At 39.8% G+C, this 26180-nt stretch overlaps 1 protein-coding gene and 1 long non-coding RNA gene across 2 annotated transcripts in view; one reads left to right on the plus strand and one right to left on the minus strand.

Annotated features, from left to right (window-relative positions):
• The window catches only part of LOC116668702, a 172175-nt gene extending 170428 nt beyond the window's left edge, over positions 1–1747 (minus strand). Inside the window, exon 1 of the long non-coding RNA XR_004325933.1 lies at positions 1562–1747. This is a non-coding gene — a long non-coding RNA (uncharacterized LOC116668702). The remainder of the gene's footprint in view (positions 1–1561) is intronic.
• EDNRB (endothelin receptor type B) lies at positions 685–21675 on the plus strand. Its single transcript, XM_006188343.3, has 8 exons — positions 685–949; positions 1754–2282; positions 14448–14560; positions 14697–14901; positions 16304–16453; positions 16912–17045; positions 17611–17719; positions 19170–21675. The coding sequence occupies exons 2-8, from the start codon at positions 1806–1808 to the stop codon at positions 19302–19304; spliced, it is 1323 nt and encodes a 440-aa protein (XP_006188405.1). The 5' UTR covers positions 685–949; positions 1754–1805; the 3' UTR covers positions 19305–21675.
• Positions 21676–26180: the final 4505 nt, after the last annotated feature.

Genomic DNA, 26180 nt, shown 5'->3' on the forward strand with positions numbered 1-26180 from the left:
AGTCACTATTATTTCTTTCTATCCCTTAAAAATTGAATTCAAGAATGGACAGGAAGAATTTATTATATGGCTCTGCCTGATAAATGAATATCCTAAATTCGAATGCAGCTGTGATTATTCCCATGCCCCCTATAGGTGTCAGACCCCTCGACAGTTAATAAAAAGCCAGAGATAGCCTGACATTAACACTTCAAGACATAGCAGGAAAGGAGGAGAAAAACCGCTGGAGAACATGAGGAGGGAATTTTAGTTCTCTCCTAGGGCACTGACAGGGCTTGAGAAGGATGGATCCTGCTCTTCCATGTGGGTGGGGACCGACGTGGACTTGAAACTTAGGCTCGAAAACAAAGCAAAGAGTAGCGCCCCCCATTCTGGAAAAAAAAAAAAAAAAAAAAAAACTAAACAAGTCTTAGGTATCACGGCGGGATACTTAACAGAAAGAAAAGTCCTAGCGGGCATTGAAAGTTCAGGTTAACACGTTCTAACCTATAGCCCCAGCGCATGGCTGAGTGCGTGAAAACTTGCTCTTGGTTTAGGCTCGTCATTTGAAGAACTTACAGCCGTGACAAACTCACAGCCTCTCAGGACGCGTCCCTGGCCGAGGACTGCCCTCTGCAGCGGCGGGCAGGTCCTGCTGATGCTGACCAGGCGTCGCCCGAGGCGAAAGGTTGCCGCGCGGTCGCAAGGGGCGGGAGGAGTCTGGCGGTGATTGATAGGGACGGGACGAATGAATAAAAGTACTTGTCTAGGGACAACAACGACCCCGAGCAAGCTGCGGAGGCTACACGGTCAGGCATTCCCTCAGCGTTTCGTCAGAGCCAGACCCGCCTGCAGCTGAAGGGAGGCGTGCTCTGTTCCCGGGTAGCCTGGAACCCAGTTGCTAGCCAAGCGCGTCCCGGGAAGGAGGTCCCCGCTGGTCGCTCTGCGCCTGCTGCGTCCGGTCCGCGAGGTAAATGTTCTGGCTTGGTGTTGAATTAAAATCAGTGATTGAACCTTATCCTGGGGCTTCAGCTTGGATCACTAGTTTGGGGTTTTTGTTTTTGTTTTTATAAACAAACCGTATAGATACAGGGAATTAAAGTGGGGTTAGAGTGACGGGGAGCGCGTGTGTTTGAATCCACTTGGAAGGGACAGAAGCTTACGAGTTAATGCAGATACTCTCTCAATCGGACCGAGCTGAGAAGTGTCTGAGGTTTTCCGAGGCAGCCGGCACTCCTGGGAGCGCCGGGGAAACCCGAGCGCAGGCAGCCGGGAAGTAGCGGCTTTCACCCATGGGGAAGAGTCCTGGCGTCCAGACACCGGGTACCCCGGGTTTCCGCGGAGTAAAATTCAGATTGGCACATGCCCCTGGCCTCTAGGTGCCTTGTTTCCCCGGTTCCCACGCGCCCTTAGCCAGAACGTACTCGTCTCCCTCAGGGCATACCAGGAGCTTAAAGCTTTGCTTTGGACCCCATCCTTTCCTCCTTAACACACCTCTTCCAGAATACCCCGCCCCACTGGGAGTCATTTACCCCTCGGGGGACGCAGGAGAGAAAAAAAAAAAAAAAAAAAACAGCGAAACCTGGTTCCGGAAAGACAGCCGAGGCTCGCAGCCGGGTCGCGCGCGCCGGAGTTCCCCACTGGCGCGCAAACTTGAGTTACTTCTGCGCACGGATAGTGGGGGCGCGGCTGCGCGCTGCGCTAGCAGTTTGCAGGGGCGTGGCTGGGGTAGCTGACCCAAGTGTCCCGTCTTCCTTCCCTTGCTGCTCTCCAGACTCAGAAAGCTGAGGAGCGGCCACCCGACGCCCACTAGAGCAGGCAGCAGCATGCAGCCGCTGCCCAGCCTGCGCGGACGCGCCCTTGTGGCGCTGATACTTGCCTGCGGCGTGGCAGGGGTCCAGGCAGAAGAGAGGGGACTCCCGCCGACCACCCTGCCACTTCTGGGGACTGGAGAGATAATGGAGCCCCCCACTAAGACCTCCTGGCCCAGGGGGTCCAACGCCAGCGTGCCACGGTCGTCCGCACCTCCGCAGATTAAAGGAGGGAAGATGGCGGGAACTCCACCACGCACCCTCACCCCTCCCCAGTGCGAAGGATCCATCGAGATCAAGGAGACTTTCAGATACATCAACACCGTGATATCCTGCCTGGTGTTCGTGCTTGGCATCATTGGAAACTCCACACTGTTGAGAATCATTTACAAGAACAAGTGCATGCGAAACGGCCCTAATATTTTGATAGCCAGCCTGGCCCTGGGAGATCTGCTGCACATCATCATTGACATACCCATCAATGTCTACAAGGTAAAGGGTGCCTGCTAACATCGCGACGGGAGGGTGCCTGGTTAGGAAGGGGGAGAGGGGAGAGCCTTTGAGGGGAGCTTACTGTAGAAGATCTATCCCCTCCTAAAAGTCTGTAATCATTGGAACCGAACCCCCTTCTGATTTCAGTAGCCCCCTGCTAAGCCTGGAAAGCCTAGTCCGTGGACCAGCAGCATCAACATCACTTGGGAACTTGTTAGAAATGACATCTTACGATCCCACCTCAGAAACTCTGGGGTGAAGCACAAGAGTTTGTATTTTAACAAGCCCTCCATGTGATTATGATGAACTGTTAAGTTTGAGAGCCACTGGTCCTGAAGGACCTTATCCTTCAGTCCAGCTTTCCAGGGTACGTTCTCTCTACTCAGAGATTGATCATCCATGGATTGGCAAGATTGGTATCACCTGAGAACCTTTTAGAACTGCAAGTCCACCCCAGACTTACTAAATCAGTATCTGCATCTTAAAATACCTAGGTGATTCATATGCATACTAACCTTGGGAAGCTTTTTCTTAAAGGACTCTGAAAGTAGAGGGGCTGGAATAGGTTTTTAGGATACAAATGGCCTAGAAGAGGGAGGCCCAGATGGGTGAGTAGGAAAATACAGTTCACCTGCAAATGACTGACCTGTACCTGCTCTTTACTGAGTGCCTTCGGTGGGCCAGGCACTGGGATAGATGTGTTACTTTCCTTTACTCCTTCTGACAACCCATGAGTAGATATTACTCTGTTTTACAGATGATTAGTAGAATGTTCAAGGTCTCACAATGATTAAGTGATGGAGGTGAGAATCAGGCTCAATCTGCCAGGTTCCAAAATGCAACTGTACCCCACCAATTACTTTGTGGACAAGACTGAGAGCACTCAGATTAAAGCCTCTAACAGTTTTAGTAGCTAACGTTATTGTGTGATTACCATGGGCATCAGAGGAAACAGGTGTGAGGAGCTAGGGCAGGACATAAACCCCCACACTATTTGACTCTTTTAACTATTTGACACTTGCTTTGGAACTCCGGACACTTTCAACTTCTCTGGGCCTCGGTGTCCTCAGTTCTGTAATAAGGCTGCTAGTGCCCACCTACTGGAGTTTTGTGGTGTTAAGAAAAATAGCCTAAGTGAAAGAGCTGGAAAATTTTAAAGCATTGTGCAAACATGTAAAACTCTGCTTCCCCATTGTGATCAGCAATAGAAAGTCACCCATAAAAACAGAACCAAAAGTGTAAGGGAATGGAAGTGTACTTTGGGGATTTGTCTAAAGCTAGTCCTGGGCTCAGTACAAGGGGAAGAAATGGCACGTCTGTTTGAGAAAGGGTTGTGGGGGATACTTTGATCTTTGTGGTGGGAGAAATCGCCATAGGCATGCCTTTAAATGACCTGTCATGAATCTCTGGAAATCCTAATCCAAATAGCCCTATCTTAAGGAATTCTAGAGATTTCTGAGGTTTAAAGATATGATTTGGATTAGGATCTAGGAGGTCCTAGAAGGAAACACTCCCAGAAATGGGGGATAAATAGAGGAAAGTCTAAACTCTTGCATTGTAACCGGTCCTTATAAACTCTGAGGGTTTCCTGGGAGTAGAACAGGCTTAAATGGGTCCCTTAAATGCAGTCACAGCTCCATTACAGCCAGAAGTGAACCATTTAGGGAGTCATACAGACCAAGTCTTCCCATTCCACTTGGGTAGAGGAATCTCAATTCAATTCATCAAACTTGAGAAACTTTAGAGTACAAGATGTGAGGAATTTTAAAATAAGTGAAATAAGATCCTTTGAAAAGGGAGATTACATCCAGTGTTGCTAGACTTGCACAGGGTTTTGTGTAAGGTCTGTTTAGGGAGGTCCCAGGAAACCTGACGTGGTCAGCCCAGTTAGAAATCCTCCTAAGTCAGCCAGTAGACGAAGTGCTTAAAGAAGGTGGAATTGAAGGCATTTTGCCTCCAGACCAGATGTAAATCAGCTCTTCCAGGACCATCTAACTTTCTCTGTCTGGCCAAATTATTACATTTGCTAAGCCAGAGAATATCCTACTTCTTAAGGGGGAAGACAGCTTTTCCTTTCATTTCAAGTTCTTTTATGATTTCCCTAGGAAGTTATGTCCTTTTGCCTGAAACTTGTCTGTTAAAGCTGTGTTTCTATTTCTGAAGTAAACAAACTAATGAGTCATTACAAATCTGGCCATCTAATCATCTGTATTGGTCACGAACAAATCCATCACATAGAATTAGGTCCCATTGCTAGGTTTGCCATTAGTGAATCCTACATGGTGACCTTTGGTTTATTTTTATAGTATACAAGAATATGTATCACTTGAGACGCAAGATAACAGTAATAGCTACCATTTATTATGTACTGGGTACTTGGTTTCATTCATTAAATCACTGCAACAAACCTATGGAGGAAGTATTGTTATCACCCCTGTCTTTATTGGGAAACTACATTTGGGGAGGTGAAGAAGTAACTTGCTCGATGTCACATCACTAGGAAGTGATGAAACTAGGACTTGAACCCGGGCTGTCTGGTCCTGGAACCTGTCGTCCCCCTCATCACCCTACACAGCATGCTATTCTCCAACCTGGAGTATTGTGAGGACCTCATTTGAATGAGTGGTAGAATTGTGTGACACACTACCACACAGTAGGATACTTGGTAAGCATTTTCAGTTTTAATTTGAGTCATGTGAAGATTTCTATCTCCTGAAAACCCCTTCAGATGATCTGTAATGTATAATATTGGTAATATCACTGTTTGTCATTCTAAAGGCTTTATTTACAAAAACAGCTAATCCAGGACTAGTTAAAAGCCATTTATTCCCGTAAATAATCGTGACACCTTATAAGTCTAAAAAAATGCACTTAGAATCTCAGAGTATTATAATTCACATAAAGTAATTTAAGTGCATTATGAATGCCATTTAAATTTATCCTAAAGTGGAGACTTGAATCTCTAAACCAGTGATTTCTAATTTTGTTTTGGTGGGATGTTAACAATTCACTTGAGAATCCAGTTACTTATATATGTTATATATCACATATAATTAATATATAAAAAAGGTAATTTATGCATACATTATAATTAATATATAATATAATACACATATATATACATGCACACATTCACAATTTCTGAGAGTTCATAGAATCCCCCAACTCATCTGTTGGGATACCCAGGGGCCTGAAAACATCAACATGAATCTATTACTTTAATCTAAAGTTCAGTAAATCTAGAATTTTATAAAGTTGACAAACCACAAAATGTTATAGATCTTGTTGGAAGTCATAGCCCTTGATGCAGCTGTAGATGGGCTGGGTCTTCCCAGGGAAGGGCTGCTGTGAAGGGCTGACAAACCTTAGGGAATATGTCTGCTCTGCCTTGGCTCCCCCGGGAACTGGTTCTCTGGAAACTTCTAGACAGAGTCAGTCATTTCACCAGGGCTCCTGTGTCAGGGAGGAAATCCTATGTTGAAGGCCAGAGAGGTGTTGTAGGAGACTTAGCAAATGTAAGGTCTTGAAGAGCTTCAGATAATTGTATAAACATGCTGGAAATAAAAGCCTTGTTTCTCCTTCTTAGCAGCACACACTAGGGCTGTTCCACACTGTGTTACATAACACCATCCAGACGAGAAATGAAAATGCAGTCATCCAAAGAGGATACTTTAATATATATATGTGTATCCATATGCATATATAAATACATTAAATATCATAAATATATAGATACATAAGTAGATTGGTGAATATCATTGGTCACAATGTCTGGAACAAGGTAAGCAAATAATAAATGTTATTAGAGTGTGTGTGTGAATAAGAATGGAAATTTGGGGTTTCTTTTTCAACTTTTGCCATTACAAACATGACTACAAATGACATCTTTGTACATATATGTTTGCGCACGTGTTTGACTATATCTGAAGAATGAATTTCTAGAATTAGAATTATTGAATCAAAGGATATGCACATTTGTAATTTTGATAGATATTGTCATACTGTACCCCAAAGTTATTGTTGCACTCTTAGTATGAGTCACTGTTTTATGTAACATTTCCATATAGATATATATGTATTAATGTCTATCTCTAATATATACACGGGCCAGCATTTACGGGGCCTAGGTATGCACCTGCCACAAAAGCCAGTGTTTAAGCATCCTATGTGAGAATGCCTCTCTCCCTATCCACAGGCTACTTACTGTGTCCTGCCGATGTAGACTAAAATGAATGGAATAATCCAGATGCTTGTTGCCTAGGAGAGCCTGACTACTAAGTTGCCCAGCACCGATGTCAAAGCTGTGTCGGAAGCAAAAGAGCTGGGTGTACTTGTGGATGCTGGGAAGGTTTTTAGGTTGTTGGTGGTTGGTTGGTTAGCTGGTTTGGCTTGGTTTAGTTTAGCAGTGATATTTAACAAGCCTGGATTGCAGATTGAAGTTAAACTTCCTTTAAGTTCCTTTAACATCTTAGGAGGTTAAAAATTCTTGAGCAAATAATGAATTTTTAACTTATAACAAGTTCACTCTCTTTGTGATAACTGAGTTAATACATATAGCTAATATAAATGTAAATATAATGTAATATAACTACAATAAATAATGTAAATTTAGCTTCCTTAATGGGTAAGCAAATTGTGTATTAAAACAAATCTCCTTGTAAAGTGATAAGACAGATATCTATATGGACATTAGTTTGATAAGGATCCAAGTATAATCAGACATCCTGTGGTGGTGGAGAGCTTTCTAAAAATTAAGCTGGTGACCCGTTGGAGTGTCTGTAGAGGATTTTGCAGTTAAGACTCTGTAGGCTGCCCTTTGGAGGCAAAGAGGCTGCCTTCATAGCCTGAGAGGCAAACCACTGATCTTTAACGTTTAACTACTTAGGGTGGGGTATGTGTAACATTAAAATGCTGGTATGTCAAAATGGGAATTGCTTCACTGAACCCTCAAATGAGTTTGGAGTGAAGTGACCTTGACCTTCTCAGGGAGTCAGACATTTCTGCTTGTGACACAATCAAAGCTATCTTTCTGAACAAAATCACCTTCCTCATCATCCAATCTTAGACTACTTCTAGTACTTAACAAGTCTGTGTATAATTAACTAGTTTCATAGTTAGAAGTAAACCTTAATGGAATGCAATCAAATTTAACTTTGGAAGGTATAATTTTCTGATTAGCAAATGGAAGTTTATGCATATAGAGCATTACAAGAAGTAAAAGTATCATTGGGTAGGGGAGTCTAATTTTGCCCGAGATAATAACACTGTTTATATTTCCAGTTAAGGAACTGAGATATTTTAGTAATATTTGGAGATATCTTAGGAGAAGCAGCATTTTGAAGTCAAAACAGAACCTAGATACCTTTGAGATTCATTGATTTAAAGTGAAAAAAAAATTAAGGAGCACCAATTAAAGTATTAACATTATAAAAGTATTAATAAAGAGTAAGACTATGAGCTTTGAATGACCTCAGATCAATTAATAAATAAAACTAACACCCCAACACCCACCTAGCACAGCACCTGCAACAGTCAATTCCAGACAAATAATTGTTGACATAAACGTTATACTCATATATGTGTGACTGTCTAGATGAAAAAGAAGGGGGAAAGTTTGTTCTTTTTTCTATATATATGAGGATATTGGCCATAACTGAATAATAGGTCAATAGCAGATGTCAAATAACCCAGAAACTCAAGACTTCCTATAGCTGATTCACTGCTTCACATGTTGACCATGGATTCCTGTGACAAAGGGTTGGCAAACGCTTGGCCCTGGACAATGAAAGGCTCTCTGGGTTTACTCTTTGGTACTCCTTGTGTTTGCCTTTGATCTGCCACTGGGTCACTCCATAAATCCAAGGCTCTTAAAATGTCGAGACAAGGTTTCTTTCAGTATGGTAAGGCTTATCTATCAAAGACTTTACACTTTTTTCTTTGCTCATTTTAAATGAGACACTCAAGAATGAAGGTAGTTCCATAACTGTACAAGAGGAAAAGACAGCCAAGACCCTGTTGTTTCAAAGCCAGGGAGCCATGTTCTTCATTTTCCAGAGAAAACCATATACGGTTATCACTGTGTGGCGAATATGCTATCGTTGATTAGTTTTAGAGAAACATGCCAAATGCTCATAAATGATTAAGTGCTTCAAAAGGTGTTGACAGATTAAAGCCTGAACTGAAGTAAGATTCTAGATGTAATTTATGGTATGAAACATTTTCTTTCAGGGCTCTGCAAAGTTAAGAAGAGGTCGGTTATGTTTGGGAGGTAGCTCAGCGCAGTGTGTGGAAAGACCTTCGCCGGCCACATCTCTCACTAAAGATGTTTCTTCTTTTCCAATGCTTTTATTTTAGAGATTTGTTATTTCTCTTCCCCTATAGAGCCTCTGGCAGAAAAGGAAAGGATCAAGAAAATGGCCAAAATGTGGTGGGAGAAGAGACAGAGAATGAGGATGGTTCTTGAGTCAGAAATATATTAGCGAGGTTGACCAGAGGCATTACTCAAGCAGTTTTCTGTCCCTGAGACTCATAGCCGGGCTCATGCCTCCTGAGTTGTGTCCCCTCGCTGCTTCTCTCCTCCGTAGCTTCATCGTAGTTTCCAGAAAGGAGGAAAGCCATTCTCTGGATGTTTACATTGTACATATCTTCCTCCCCCTCACACAGCGTTTTCAAATTATATGAAAGGGCTTTTGAATCCCATAGTAATCAAATATTTCTCATAATAGCTTATCGGTGTCCCGAAAGATATTTTCTGGACAGAATTAGGTTTAAGTAAGACATGAAATTACTTAACAAGATTTATTGAATTCATTAAGTTTGAGGGTCACTTTCTGAGCTACGCGGCCATCGGGTTATAATTCTTTAGTTTTTTCAAGTGTCACGGTGATTTTCGAAGATCCAGCTCAGATAAGTGAATCTAACAATACAGCTAGGTTTGAGAATAGCCTTTCTTAATGCTCTTAGTTGAATCTTTTCAACATATGTGACATGTCAATGAAAGCTTTTAAGCACAAATTGTGGACACATTTTTAAGTTCGGCTAATAGGAGAGTAGCAATCCATTTATTTATTGGCCTGCTGCAGACTTGGAAATAAATTTTATTGTAATGTGACTAGGGATATTTATTTAAGGTGACTGTAAATTTTTCCTAAGACATATTTATTTTTTATCATTTTTCCATCTCTTTGCTTCTCTTAGAGATTTTTGTTTCCAGAAACTTAATTCATTTTAATGAAGTCATTGTTCTATTTCAGCAAGTCATAGGAATCTTTCCAGAGCATTGGAAAGCCTTTTGTGGGTATGCACACAACAGATTCCTAGGACAGGGTCACTGCCTTGCAAACTCCAGGGGGCACTGTTCACATTGTGGTCTATTTAAAGGGCACCCCTGGGAGATAAGCTGATCAACATATTTCTAACCTGCAGGGCCTGATCTTTAAGTGATAAAGTACATTTTAATGGATGCAGGCTGGAGTTTGTAATTGATATTTGTCCCCAAGGGAACGGGTACAATGTATGTCAAGAAAATATTTTCTATGCATTTTACCAGCAGCTGAGTTTAAATTATCACCATGTGTATGAATAAAATAAAATTTAAAAAAGAAAGAAAGAAAGGGAGATCTGACATGGGAAATCCTTGAATGAGGGTGTCCTATCTTATTAAAACGCCAGTTCAAATGCAGAAAAACTCTTATCTGCTACAGGAAACAGAGATAAAAGCAGAAGAATACACCCTTCCCCAAACTGGTGAAACACAACCACTCCATTATTTCCTTCTTTTGACTCTTATCGTAAAAACATTTCTATACTACCAGTCATTTGAAAGAAATGTTCACAGTACATCACGCGATGGGACAGCAATCTGGCAGAGTAACCCTGGTTGTCATTTTTAACGTGTTGCTCACCTACCTTCTTAAAGACCATCTCTGGCAGTGTCTCTGAGCTTACTATGTCCATCTCCCCCAAGTTTACAACCAAAGCTCCTCACAGAATCCCATTAGATAGTGGGAACCAGTGGGTTCTGTTTTATATCAGTCATTTCCCTGACAGGTTTGAGTAGGAATGGGGAGGGGAGGAATTTTGCTTTTCACCCTTTCCAGCCTGCTTGGAAGGCAGAATCCAACAAGAGAAGAGCTCATGCCTCAGTTCCGGAGGCCCTGGCTCTGTGTGTCAAGGAGACCTGATCGTCCGAAGGGAGGAGGACATGAACTAGACAATACAAAAGTAAACAAACAAATAAAATGCACAGTCATCTCCATTCTCTAAATAATTTGTTTCAAATGTGAGAACTGAAAAGCTCATGACGAAAGTTCTTATCCCAAGATTTCTACCTTGTGGTCAAATTCATTCTTTCATCCATTAACTGATTCATTCACTGTTACTCAGCAACATTTAATGAGTGGTCACTCTGTGCCAGGCACTGTGCTAGGCATTAAAAATGTAGAATATTCTGAAGCAAATAAATAGTTAAGGCTCAGTGAGAATATACTGCTGATTTTAAAAAGTAGGAAAAGAAAATTATGTATATGGTTAATGAAGCAATTGAACATTTGTTAGTTGCAAGATGGTTAACTTTGGCATTTCCTGACTTTATTGGGCTAGATTCCTTTGGGCATTAAGAGTGGTGTGTATTAACAGGATTTTCTCCATTTAATTTCTCAAGAATGTAATTTTTAATTAAAAAGAGAACTGAAAAATGTAAATCCCCTAGTTGGAGAGGTTTTGTAAGATTCATTTAACAATATCTTTAAAGAAAGGATCTTATTTTCTGTTCATGTATTTATCCTTTTATGTTTTTAAGCCACATACTATAAAAATAATTTGAAAAGATGATAGAAAAAAAATTTATTTGGATTCTGTTGCCTTTTTCCTTTCTCAAACAGTGGTTCCAATGTAAAGTTATAGAATCACGGCCATCCTTGAGTTTGAAACCTTAATAGTCAACGTGGTCATGTCTTTTTTCAGTCCAGTGTTTATTTATTTATTTGTGTTTATTCATACAAAAGAAACATGCTAGGAAAGCAGGGTGAGCCTTAGGGGAAAGGGGCCAGCATGAGGATAGGCTATCATTTGTCAAATGGACACCACATTGCTCCTAGGACTAACACTAACAAAAGCTCTTCCCTGGATGAGCCATCACCACGTGAAAACTAGTGTCAGTTACAGAAGTATTTTCTGACTGGCTCGTATTTGATAAATGGTAGGTAATAATATATTCAAACTTAATTTGGAACAGGACCTAAAAATTTAATTCGTGTGGCAGGGACCTAGAAACAATATTAAACTCTAGCATAGTTTTGCCATCAGAGAGATTTGATTACATGCATGATTTGCCTTCAGTATTCAGACCCTGCCCTTAAGTTATCTATCTGAATGGGGTAAAGTCCAAAGAAAAAACTACAAATAAGGAATAAGAATGTGTTATTGCTGGGTTTAGAGTTAGCGTGGCTTCCTCTCCCAGTAAAGAGAATTAATTTGCTCTACAAAGAGGAAAGCTGTATTGTTGGACTTCAAGTTATAGGTGTTCAGCGTCATTATTTTTGTCAACTAGTAGTGAAATAACTAATTTCCAGGAATTATAAAAATCTCTAACAACATTCTTTCATCAACTTTTAATGATGGCATCTTGGTTGAGAGTGATTTTTTTTTCTTTTTAAGATCACAGCTTTATCTTCACCAGGGCTTGGTTTGTCAGTAAACAAGAGACTGATGTCTTTAAATAAGCTCCAAGTCCTAAATTCCCCTTTCTTGCTAGAGGCCATTAAGACAGAGATGAGCATCAGTGGCTGGCTTGTTCTCTGTCACATGGTGTCAGGCTTCAAGATGTCTCTGCAAAGCCTTCTGATCAGAGAAGCAGAGGTTGCCAAAGTCATCCTTCTGACTACAAAATCAGAGAAGTGACAGTGGGCACTCCGTTCCCCACCTTCTGTGGCCTGAAATAACGAAGGGTTCCTTTGCAGTCTCTTTCCCTTTGGAAAGAAGGGTAGATTAGAAAATTGTCATCTCTCCATTGTGATTGGGTTTCTATCTCTGTTGAACCTGAAGAGAAATGCTACAATTTTCAGTGTGTGTTTCCTTGTCCCCTGTGATAATTTGGGTCAGAGGTTGGGCTGCAGGCCTCCCAGTGGTATGAAGAGCAATCATCCGATTTTTAGGCTGAGCCAAGAACAATAGTAACCTCAACCAGGGCCTGGATTCAGGGCAGAGCCCATTTCCATTGGCCAGGCTTCTTTCCCTTCAGTGACCTGGACACTCATTCATCTTGATTCATTTGATGGCTGTCCTTATGTGATACTAATATTTGCATATTTGGAAATAGTTCGAGACAATAAAATACTTGAAACTATCCACATTTTTGAACATTAGATGAATAAAGTAGCTAGATGGTTAGAAGAATAGCATAGAGGATGCTCAATAAATGTTTGTTGAATGAATGAATAAACAAGCAGAGTTATGAGTCAGTTGATTAATCCAGAGGTCACAAATTAGAGGCTACTCTGACCCATAAAAATATTTTGTTGATACAATGTTACCTGACAGTGTTTTTTTTTTTTTAATATATGAATTAGTTGATGATTTTTATAAATTGTGAAATTCAACATAAAAATTCCAATTTTGGCTAAAAATCAAGATATTTTTGTATTTGGGATCTCTTGGCAAAAATCATGTCATGTTTATTAGCAGCTGCTCCTTTTACACAAGATTTACTCCAGGCACCACCACTCCCTATTATTTCCTGACACCACTGACTTTCCCACACCTGGCTTCCTCCACTCTTCTGTTATCTGCCTGGCCTTGTAGGCTTTCAGAAAATAAGCTTATCTGTGGTAACTTTGCCAACATTCGTTCACAATGTTTCACGTCTAACTTAGAAATGAAATCGGTCCCATGTTGGAGCTGCAAGTCACATTTATACTGAGACCCCCGTTTCAGCTTTGGGTGCCGGTATAGGTACAGAAGCGATCACCCAGCATGACAAACCACAAAGGACCTTCGCTGGTGAAAGAACGGAAAGACTCCATTGTGTTTCAAAATAGTTTTCACTTCGGGAAGGTTATTTTTTAAAACATTCAAAAAAACACAAAAACCACATAGATTTGAAATACTTTATTTTCAAAACCTCATAAACATTCGATCCAGATGTTTACCTCAAGTGGTTCAGTGGCCAGGGTGGGGCACACCCACTTGTCCCAAAAAAGAAAATCACCAAATTTAACAATGGGTGGTTGCATAGTCTGGAGTCAGATAAACAGAAGTATATGTCTAGTAGCAAGAACTATGTCCTTTTGCTCCCTGTGTGGCCGGTGTCTGTGTATTTTAGGGGCTTGAGTATTTATCAAGCACCTGCTATGTGTCAGAAGCTGTACTAGGTAATTGCAGATGTCATCTTCTGTCTAATGTGCTAGGGGTTCCAGACAGCAAAAACCAAACAAAACAAACAAGTAAGCTGTAATACATGCAATAGGAGTTGATAAGGGAGATGGGAAGGTCTGAACAGTTCCTGTATTTAATAATACTGTGGTATGCGTAGGTCATACTGAAAAGATGAGATTTGAGTAATCTCTGAAGGAGGTAAGGGAGTTAGTGGATCTGTGGGGAAAGACCCATCCAGGATCAGGGAAGATCTGGAGAAAAGCCCTAAGGAAGGAGTCTGCCTGGTGTGTTCAAGGAGCAGTGTGCTGAGTACTGCACGGTCAAGTCCATTGACTACAGTGAAAAGTCCGTCCACGAACACACACACCGTTCCCCCTAGGAGTCTGGTCTCTCTAGCGAAGGAATATTTATCACGTATTTTTAATGAAGCTTTATTTCGATTTGGCCACAACCTGACCGTTTGAGACTCCATTCTGTTTTCTGGACTGCAGGCTCAGTGTTGTAAGTAGAGCTTACACCCCATCTGGCCCTGCGGTGGAGGAGAGCTTGACTGCTGCTGTCTACGCGTAACTGATTCTTCTGAACCAGCTGCCCTTCCATTATTCCCAAGCCTCTCTCCTGTTCCAGATATCAAATACGGGGGTTTTTCAAAGGAGTAGTCCACAAGGGAAAGAATAAGAACTGGAGTTTGTTAGTTTACTCTACACATTCACTCCTCTCCACTAAAGAACACAGTTCAGAGGGCGCTCTATGAAAACCTCCCTAAACAGACTTCATGTCTCCTCCATGCAGCTGCTCGCGAAGGACTGGCCCTTTGGAGTTGAGATGTGTAAGCTGGTGCCTTTCATCCAGAAGGCCTCCGTAGGAATCACTGTGCTGAGTCTATGTGCTCTAAGTATTGACAGGTAAGGGCGTACATCTAAGCCTGGTATATCCTGGAACCCTAGCCTAGTGATCACCGCGTTACTTACAAAATAAACTACGCAGTTCAGTAAAACCAGGCTCTACCGGCTTGGCAAACAATCCCACTTTGCTCTTCAGATATCGAGCCGTTGCTTCTTGGAGTCGAATTAAAGGAATCGGGGTTCCGAAATGGACAGCAGTAGAAATTGTTTTAATTTGGGTGGTCTCCGTGGTTCTGGCTGTCCCTGAAGCCGTGGGCTTTGATATGATTACCATGGACTACAAAGGAAGTTCTCTGCGAATCTGCATGCTTCTTCCCACTCAGAAAACAGCCTTCATGCAGGTAAATTTTTTTTTTTCATTTCTGTTCTTGCCTTATAAATATTTAGCTATTTTCCTGCTGATCTCCTCTTCTTGGGAAGCTATTGATTTATGACTTTCCTTGGCATAAATTAAGAATATAGGTCCCAGGACTGCAGAGTTAACGGTGACTAATGACTCAAACTGCAAGACACTGGGTCACTACCATTCCAAGAATCCTCTGGTGGTCAGGGATACAGATGAACCAAGTTTACATAAGAGAATTGATCAAATTGATAGATTTTCCACTCAAATTCTCATAAGGATTGGCAGCTACTATATATTCTGCATTAAACAACACAGCAGTCATCAGAGGGAGGGCAGGGATCAGTGAATGGTCAAGTAGAGGTCGCCCTGTTATGGATGGATGGGTAGGAATCCCTGTGACTCCATGAATCTTGGTATGAATGACAAGCCTGTCCTCTCTCCAAAGGGAAAGCTGCCATTGCAAAGAACTTCATCTTGACCATTTATTCAAGGGCATCTAATCAGGAAATAGGAAAAGAATGGTGATGCTGGTCATCAGAAGATAGCTCCTAAGTGTAAAAGGCTCTTCCTACAGGACGGGTTTAAGAGGTGTTAATGCAAAGGGGGCTGGTACAAGTGCCAGCTATGATTATTTTCTATTTTACACATAAGAACACTATACAGAACTTTATGAATATATGTATCAATCATGGTAAGCAAAAGAATAAAGAGTGGCATTAATGTGAAATTGAAAACAAGACTGCTGTTTTCTTGATTCTTATTAGTTACAAGGGAAAAAGTCCTGCATAGATTACATAAAGTCTGCTCCAACAGATCTGGAACAACAATTTTTTTAAAAAGGAAAAAAGATAGAATAGAAAAAGAATAAGAGAAAAAGCATGTCATAAACAGCTTTGAGTTTTTAATTCCTAGGTTAGATTTATGTATTACTGAGCTAAGTGATTAAATAGACCTCATCGTAGCTGTTTTCCCCGTGAAACAAACTTGTCAAAAAATGAAAATCTCCCTTAAATTAACTCTAGGACATCTTACACATTCAGATGTGTTATTTCTCACAAAGCATCTCTTAAGGATCACTGAATTGTGTGAAGACAAAACTATTTGAATTACCAAATATTTTAAATCTTGCCCAACTGCTTACCTTTTTTTAATATGTAATGATAGCACAATGCCTTATGGAACTGAAATGCTTTTTAGGAAAAATTTGTTTCCTGTACTTTAATTATTTTATTATTTATTCAGCGGACATGGCCTGAAAGATTCTATATAGTATTTGTAATGTGGATCTACTTTAGAAGATAATTATCCTGGATAAAAAAAATTTTTTAATGTAACATTTGGTATATAAGATCTTCTTACAGAGGAATATTGAGTATAACATTCTCTCTTCTCTGCAGTTTTACAAGACAGCTAAAGACTGGTGGCTATTTAGTTTCTATTTCTGCTTGCCATTGGCCATCACCGCATTTTTTTATACCCTGATGACTTGTGAAATGTTGAGAAAGAAGAGTGGCATGCAGATTGCTTTAAACGATCACTTAAAGCAGGTAAGGAGATGGAAAATTTGCTAACTCATGGTTACAATCCTGATTATAAATATGAAAATAATTATGATGACAATAAACTAAAATCATCACATACCAGAGCATACTTCATTTTTCTTGTTCTGGTCTTCTTAAATATACAAAAAATATTTTTTATGTTCTCTGGAGGATATCCAGAGATAGTCTACATAATCTAAAAGGATGTAAAAAGAGCCATTACTTTTTAAAGATGAATCTCTCATCATTTTGGTTCTAATTCACATTAGCTATTCAACTTAAAGCTCAGTGTCCTTCAATTAAAAACTTGAAAAATTAAAAAAAATACATAGAGCTCAGTGCCCTGATTCTTTACAAATGCCACTACCTTTTTGTAAACAATATTAAGAATTTTGTTTGACAAGAAACAACACTGTGATTCTAATGAGCCACCTATTCAGTGTCTGACTATGGTTTTATTTCAGAGGCGGGAAGTGGCCAAAACGGTATTTTGCCTGGTCCTTGTTTTTGCCCTGTGTTGGCTTCCCCTTCATCTCAGCAGGATTTTGAAGCTCACTCTTTATGATCATAATGATCACAACAGATGTGAACTTTTGAGGTAAGAAAGGTAAAACAGAAATAGTTGTGTAAATAAATGCCATTCGGAAATTTTTCCATCGATTCCTCTCACTGGCGGGAAGAGAAAGAGTGTCATTTTTCTAATCCTTAGGGAGCAATTAAGATGCTCATTTTTTTACCTTCACTTCTATTTTCAACGGGGAAGTAAAGGGGACTTAGAAGAATGCTGGGGATGGGGAGGCAGCGAGTGGCACGACTGAAAACGTCAGGTCTGACTTTCCTTTGCACTTTGTACATCCTTTCTTTTCAGCCAGCCAAAGCACTGCCAAAAGAGATTTTATTTTAAAAGAGAGAATTAAGCATGGGAGGTGGGAGTGGAGTTGGGATGATGACAAGGACAGAAAATGAGAGAGAGCAAGAGAGAGAGAGGCACAAAGAGAGACCAAGAGGCAGAGAGAGATCATTACCAGCAAAGACTATTGATAAAGTCAAAACCATTATAGATGGGTAATTTTGTTTTCTTCACAAAAACACAGAAGTCTGCAAAGAATACATGCTTAGAGCAGCATATTTTTTTACAGATGGTCTTACATTATTTTTTGCAGCTTTTTGCTGGTATTGGACTATGTTGGCATCAACATGGCCTCACTGAATTCCTGTATTAATCCAATAGCTCTGTACTTGGTGAGCAAAAGATTCAAAAACTGCTTTAAGGTAAGAGAGTATTTGAAAATCAAAAGTCCTTTCTAATCTGGCATCAAATATAATTAGCCTTCCAAACTATTAATATTTCTATCCAGAGAGATCTAGTAAATTGTTTTATAGTGTCCCTTTGTATTACATGATAGATGATTTTTTTTTAAGTATGACTATAGTTGACTTCTGCCTACAAATTGTAGTCACCCACTCCCTACTGTCTCAAACAATCAGTTCTACTCATAGTTACTCAGAAGATTAAGAAAAATTACATATATTGATGTCTGACAGATGCCACATGATAAAATAAGAGCCACACAGGGATTAAATGCACAGTTCCCATTTGGGGTCGATTTTGGATGATGCAGCACAGAACAGACTATGTTAGACTCTTTTTCACATGGATATGAAAATAACAAGTCAAACAAAGCAATTTAAGCTCAGGTTCTACCATCAGTTTTCTGCCTTCATTCTGTGGAAGAGATGTGCTACTTGATGTGGACTGTATAAAACTAGTCCTCACTTGGCCACTTGCATTTGTGCATAACATCAATCCCCCCATTCATTCACTCCTTTAACAACCTAGCATGAAATAAAATACTCTCTTCCCTTCTCTGGGGATGATCCATTTGTCCCTGGTGGTTCATTATTGGAAAAAGCCAAGAACTTAGCTTCCTTGTAAAATTGAAGGCTCTTTATTAAAAGTCTTTGGCTACACTTAAACTCATAGATTTTTAGAGCTAGAAGAGAACATTCATCAACTCCCCCATTTTACAGAACAGAAAGCAGTGGACTGCCCATTTTCTTATAAATTCTTAGAAAACAAACTGAATGGGATTTAAAAAACAGCAAGACAAAATTTGGATGAATAAAACTGAGACACTTATATACTTTATAACCCAATAGTGTAACAATATTGAAAAGGCACATGAGATTAACACATGGCTGAAGAAGATGGCAGTGTAATATTAAACTTACTGACATGGAAAGATGTTTCTGACATGGTCAAGACCATGGAGTCATATGTAGAGTACAGTTTTATTAAAATAAATTATAAACATATTTCCATAAACATGAACATATACAGTCATTGTGCATATACGTGTGTGGTAATACTCCTACTTGCATAGGAAAAAGTCTTGAGTTATATATTTATCAAATAGGAAGAGTATTTCTCAAGTCATCAAGAGTAAGCGTCAAGAATTAAGATGTGCTTTCTCTTTTAATATGAATGAAAAGATGAAGTGTAATTATACACATTTTTTTCTTCTCTGTATTTTCTAGTTTAAAAAAAATGATTACATACTACTTAGGTAATTGTATATTTTTAAGGGGAAAAAAAAAGAGGGCATGGAAAGAAAGTGGCCTAGGAATTGGGGATTATGCAAAAAAAGAACCCTAGAGAGGAGGAAGGGCAGTGACCGTGTACCTGGTGTAGACGTGTACTGAGTTACTTTGTTCTGTACAGTCATGCTTATGCTGCTGGTGCCAGTCATTTGAAGAAAAACAGTCCTTGGAGGAAAAGCAGTCGTGCTTAAAGTTCAAAGCTAATGACCACGGATATGACAACTTCCGTTCCAGTAATAAATACAGCTCATCTTGAAAGAAGGAATATTCACTTTCTTTCTGTTGGACAGAAATGCTTACAACAATGAGGCATTTGCCAAAACAAAACAAAACAACTGTGTGTTTGCACAAAAACCATGTAAAATTATAACAGTGATTATTTTCTTAACACTCAGAGTTACACATGACATTTTATGAGCTGTTTACAGCATGAGGAGAAAAGCAGTGAGAATTGAGAAAACCTCACTGTGAAAGCACTTAATTCTTTACAGTCAGCACTTCATCCTAGCTCTTCAGAACTTCCAGTATATTCATAAACCACTTACATTTAAATTGAGCTCACTCAATTCCTATGAAAGACATTTGTTTTTTTTAAATTCAGGTGACTCTGATATAAAGGAAAAATGTGTCACTGTGAAACAGCATTTAAAAATGAAATTTCAATTACTCCATTTAAAATTTTAAAAATCTTTTAAAAGAACCTTTTTTATTAATAGTGTCACACTGTTGGTTGGACTATAATTGGAGACAGAATGTGAAAGCAGTTTAACTGGTGTCTTTTTTTGGACATTAGAGACAGATTTAAATGATCAGGAGAGACTATTGGAGAGATTGTGATTTTTGAAAATCATTCAACTTTACATTCAGATGAGACCAGATGTCACAAAAGGACAGAGAGAGGTTTGGAATACCATCCCACATGACTGTTTTGAACTCTCCCGTTCGTGTACTCTGCAAAGAAAATAGTACCTACAATTTTTTAAGGATTATTAGAACAGTCTTCTTTCACTATTGTAGTTTAAATGCTGTTTGTTTAGTTGTGTCATTTGTAAATATTTAGCTGCAATGCACAACGTGTAGATGATTAAACGACGGGCAGGCCCCAGTGTTCATACCTTTACAATGGAGAGATGCCAAGAACCCGTATGGACAGTGTGAGTTGCCTGGAGCAGTGTTCACGTGGCAGAGAAGGCAGCATCCTCTCTCCCCTGCTGCAGTTCAAATGGTCTCTGGCATATATATAATATGAGAGTCAAAATAATGACTGTTTTTTAAGATTACAGAAATTAGAGTCAATTTAACAGTTAACTGTAAAGCTTACTACTAATGTTTATATTATTTTTGTAAATAACTAATGTAAAGGGGTTCTTGACGTGGTGCTTTTCAGTCACTTACCAGCCAAACTGCTTTCTGAGACTATTAAGAACCTCTTACTTTGTGCATTCTTGCCTAATTCTTTCATCTGCCCAGCAAAGTGCCTTAGGTTAACTTGGATGAGATGTGTGTGAAAGTATGTACGGGAGAAAACAGAAGACAGAGGAAATGAGAAGGGGTGGGAGGAAACCCGTGGGGACGGATTCCCATTCTCAGCCTGATGTTCGTCATTGCCCCGTCACATCAATGCAAAAGGTCCTGATTCTGTTCCAGCAAAACATAGTGCAATGTTCTCAGAGCGACTTCAGGAACAAATTGGGCCCAAGAGCTTTAACTCTGTCTTAAAATATAACAGAGTTTCTACTTTTTTTTTTTAACCCAGGGCCACATGTTGAGAATAAACTAGCAATGTTTTCCACCAGCATCTGATATGATAATACAGTAAACCAAACCCCAGCAATCTGGCCACAGGAAAGGCTATTTACAAAACACTCAGTCTTGTTAATTTCTTCCCAATCACTTTTTCAGATGCTTGTCATCACAAAAGACTTTTCAAACTTTGGATTTTAAATTAACTTTGTGTCACTAATACTTTCAGTTTATTAATGTATTTTTTATTCCTATTTAAATTTTAGCTCATGTTATTACCATTAATTTTGTTTCTTCCTCCTCATTTGCATTATAATACCCTTCTCCCTGTCAGAGTCCTGGTCTGTGATCATCTTGCCAAATTTTAAAATCTACACAAAGAGTATATACTTGCACTATTTATAGTGGAATTGTGTCCAGTAGCGTTTCTAAAAATGTTTGATTCAAAATTTTAACATATTGACAAAAGTTGGTAAGAAACAAACATGATGTCTTAGCATAAATAAAATCAATTTAGGAAAAGGTGCTACTGTTTAAAACATATTTTTGAGTATTAAGGACTGTATAATAATGGACAAAAATAGTGTTAACCACATGGATGTTAAAACTTAAAAGATTTATAAATGATTTTAGACTGTTTTCTCCTTTATATTTGCTAATATGGGTGCATGCTGGTATTGACAGCTAACAAGATATGGCCAAAGGAATACAGTTTATAACAAAACATGGCTATGCTGTAGCTAACTTTATAAAATTGTAATATAACCATGAAAATAATTATATATTTTGTTTTTCTGTAGTCACTTAAAGTGGCAGCTACTGTAGTTGCTGATTCCTTGTTATGTAAAAAAAATCAATAAAAATTTAAATTGTTCTAAAAACGACCACCTTGTTTTTCACTGAGCAGGCAATAATTCATGAAATACTAATTTATTAGTAAGTGTTTAGGAAATATAAATGTTACAATGGATACTATTTACGTTAAACATACAATTATCAAGGAAATATGAACATTGTTAAATTAAAATGCTAAGTTTCTATATATACAGTTGTGAGTAATCATCTATATATACAGACATTTGATTTTCCCAGGTTGATTATCTGGTTGATGGTTTCCAACAGCACCTTATGTCTTTCTGTTTCTGGTTTCCTGCCTTTGGAACACTTCATTGTTTAATCATTACTGTACCATAGGTCAAAGGTGAAACGTTGAAATGAGATTTTGGATTCACTCATTTCATTTCACAAGCTCCCTTTGAGTGTGTACCATTTGCAAGATGGGATGAAATTAATGAAATGAGAGGTTCCTATTGGATAAGAGAGAGAAATGATAACAAAATTTAATACAAGCCAAAATGAACACTAAATAACTGTATGCTGACTGCTCTCAAAGTTCATGTGTCTGGGTCTTGCAGCACATAATCCCTTTATTTCCCTGACAAAAATAATCAAGAGTTAGCACTGACTCTTTCCCATTTAGTTGTCTTAAACTCAGCCTAGTGTTCCAGAGGTTTCCATGAGCTATCCCTCACCTTTGCTGGATTTCAGCTGCCTAATGTGAGCTGGGCATTTTGAGATATAGGTGTTCTGAATCCCAGGGGCCATATGAGAAGTACAAGAAAGGAAAACACAAGCAGAACCCTCTCTACTAGGGACCAAAAGGAGCCTGCCTTCTCTTGAACTGTCAGTTGTCAAGTTACAATAATAATAGTAATGCCCACACAATTCACTATAGTAAAAGTAGCAGAATAAATACAATTTAGATTCTTGGAAGAAAACCAAAAGGTGAAAATGTCCAGAAATCCAAATAGTGCAGAGACCAACCTTGGGAAGAGCAATGACTCTTGCTTTCAGTCATTAGTCAGCCTCAGAAGTGACAACGTTAAATAATCAACATATCGAATGTGTATATCCAAATTAGAAAATCCCACTGGACTCTTCCAGGATTCAAGGCTCACTTGAGTGCAGGGAATAACCCCATCATGGTAGGAAGGCAGCCTGTGCAGTGGGAAAAGCACAAAATGTCAAAAAAATATATGATATCCTTGATTGTTTCAGCAATATGGTTGACCTCAAACAAGGCAGTTGACATCTCAGAGTCCCAGTTTAACTATCTATAAAATATAGATTTAATATTCCCAGCCTAATTCTTACATCAAAGCAAAAAATTTTTAGTGTTCTTACTATATAATTTTACTGTACTCTCTAAAGTACAGATATACTCAAATGTGTAAGATATAGCCCCTGCCCTTCAGAGACTCACAATCTAATCAACAACAACAAAAAAAAAGCAGTTAGTATATTATAGTTACTGGAATATAGATACATACATGGTAAAAATCAGAAGTTCAGGGAAGCACATCAGAGGAGCTGGTGCTTGAACTGAGCCTTAAAGGAAATTTGTTCAGCAGACCAGGAGTTAATGGCATTGCTGGCAAAATTACTATCTAGTGGGGAAACTGAAAAGGTTCGGGGAAAGGGCTGCCTCAAAAACATGCTGAAGGAGGGAGTGGTGAGAGGTGGGGCTGGAGAGATGGGATGTCAGGCATGGTCTGTGTTCCACGCAGGGGGTGTGCCCTTTCCCACGGCCAGTGTTCCTCAAACGTCTGAGGACTGCATGCCACAGACTCGTCTGGATGTTTGTTAAAAATGCAGATTCCTGGTCTTTAACTCTGATTCATTTAATCAGAACCTCTCAGGTGGAGCCCAGAAGTATTTAATTTAACAAAGACTTCAGGTAGCTCTTAAGCATCTGAGATTGGGGAAGCCCTACGGTGTAGACATGCGCAAAGCATTGGGTATTTTAAACAAGCAGTAACGGGGTAAGTTCTGTTCTCCTATGACACTACTTTGGAAGCCATGTGGAGCATGAACTATGGGACAGAAAGCAAGGAGATGCGATAAACAGGTACTGCAACTGAGAGGTAAGAGAGATGAGGGTCTGAGAGAGGAAAGTGTGTGGAGATATGGAGGGAAGATGTGGAAGGACAGTGACCATAACCTGCCGAGCAGAGAGAGATGCAAGGTAAACCTCTAAAGAGGTTTCTGGCCAGAGTGGCCATTCACCTGGATCAGGGATCAGCAACACACGGCCCAAGGGCCAAAGCCAGCCTCCTGGCCTGCTTTTGTAAATACAGGCTTTGGAGACACAGCCACATCCATTTGTTTACATATTGACTGTGGCTGCCTTTCACTACAACAGCACAATCGTGACTGAAACTGCATGAGCTACAAAGCCTAACATATGTACTGTCTGGCCTTGACTGAAAACATTTGCCAACCCTTGACTTGGATAAACAACAGTAAGGGAAAAGAGAGGCCACGATTGAATTGGGGGAGGAAAAAGAATTCTGGGGATGAAGTAAAGTCTGCCTGGGATAGAATGAGCTTAAGGTGCCAGGGAGCATCCACAGGGAAACTTGGGAGCTATATCTGGGTTCAAGACAAAAATGTGTTTGCCATGGCTTAAAGAGGCTTGATTAAAGTGGGGTGAATGGAAATGTTCAAGGAGAATCAGGAAAAAGTAGGAAAAAAAGAGTAAAATAATGGGGGTCACGAATGCAACAGGGGTGGACAGAGAAATTCGGAAGAGACTGCAAGGAACAAGGAAGGCTGGTGCCATCAAAGTCCTGGGAAGGTGACGTAGAAGCAAAGGAGTAGGCTGCCAACCAGAAATGAGAACTTTCAAAGTGACCTTTGAAACTGGCAATTTGAAAAACATCAACAACCCCATTCGGAGCATCCAGAGCAGTTTGTGTGAAAAGGTGTGTGTGTGCGCATATGTGCACGTGTGTGTGTGCATGTGTGTGAGAGAGAGAGGGAGAGATGATGACAATATATCTCTGTCTTCTCATCCCCTATTCACTCATTAATACATATTTTATATATACGTCATATAGTGTGTCACCTTAGCAATAGAGAAGGATTATGCTTTCAGTTAAAGACAGTGTATTAAAAATGTATGCTTTTTTTCCAAAACTCCACTAAAATGACAGGAAAAAATATGTAAAAGGTATAAACCCACAAAGACAGAGATGAAAGAGGAGATGCCAGCCAACCAGAAATCTGAACAGAACCGTGTCAGAGGGACACCAGAGAGATGAGGGACAACTTGGTCAGACTTCAGCTCTCTCTGCACAGCATCTGCCAGGGAGGCAGACCAACGTGTTTCACAGCCCAGGGAGTTGGTGGTGTAGGTGTCTTTGAAGACAACGGACCAAAGTGAAGCCAGAAACAAAAGAATTGATTAAAAGTCCAAGAAATCAGACTCCAGCATCCATCTCCAGCCTGTACCCCAGTGATTCTCCCTAGTTAGCCAGAGGCAGGTGGCTTATCTTCTGAAGAGCTTGTGCTCGATGACCCATGGACTCGGTCACACAGTGAGGACAGCTGAAGGTGGGAGGGGAGGGAAGTCCCTTACCAGAATCAAAAGGACTAAGCAAAGCCCTGCCTTACAGACAGTGAGAGCTTAAGCGCTCATCTCTCACCAGACACACCAGAAGAGAAACCAGCAGCTTTGCACATCCCAGGCAAGAGACTGAAGACTCTGTCCTAAGGAAATAACCAGCTCAACTGAAGAAAAAAAAAAAAAATACCTACGGATAATCGATATTGAGGGTGAAGAGGGTTCCCACTGAAATATGTTTTGTGCCACCTCCGCCACCACCCCGCCCCGCAACATATGTAGAATTTCCAGTTTGCCTCTTGTGCCACACTTTTCAATATGAACGAGCAGGCAAAGGCCAGTGGACATTTTAGGAAAACATCCAAAGTGAAAGATAGAACCTGAAGAAAACAAAACAAAAGTGAGGAGACTGAGGTGCAGGGAACATAAGAAAAAAATGCTGCAGAATTATAATTAATTTTTAACCCAGAACTATAAAAAAAAAAACAGCAAAAACAGGATGCTATATGAATAAAAGGAAGATTCAAAGATCAAGAAAGTATTTCTGGAAAATGAAAATATGCTATGAGAAATAAAATAAAATACAAATAAATGATTTCAAAGATGAAGTTGAGGAAAAGCAGAATGTAAAGCTATTCTACCAAAGTGTGCTTAAGCTAAACTGAGGAAGGAAATTAAAGAATTCAGGAAACAGGTGAATCCAACACAGGAAAAACTCAAAAACTATTCCCAAGATGACAGAGGGGGGAAAAATACTGTTTAACCTGTCTACAATGTAATCAATCTGGTTAGGAATTCAAAAGCAAAGGAAGGGTATCTCCAAGGAAAAAACAGAACAGAGAGACTGCCGGTCATATTTGACCATATTTATAGGAGTTTGTAATTCTGTGAAAACACCTGAGGATAAATGAATGATAGTTACAAAGAATGTAAGCAAGCAAAAAGTAATTATGTAATTATTAATCTCCAAATCTTTTTCTTGTA

Source organism: Camelus ferus, chromosome 14, assembly GCF_009834535.1.
Source record: "Camelus ferus isolate YT-003-E chromosome 14, BCGSAC_Cfer_1.0, whole genome shotgun sequence".
Taxonomy (NCBI): Eukaryota; Metazoa; Chordata; class Mammalia; order Artiodactyla; family Camelidae; genus Camelus; species Camelus ferus.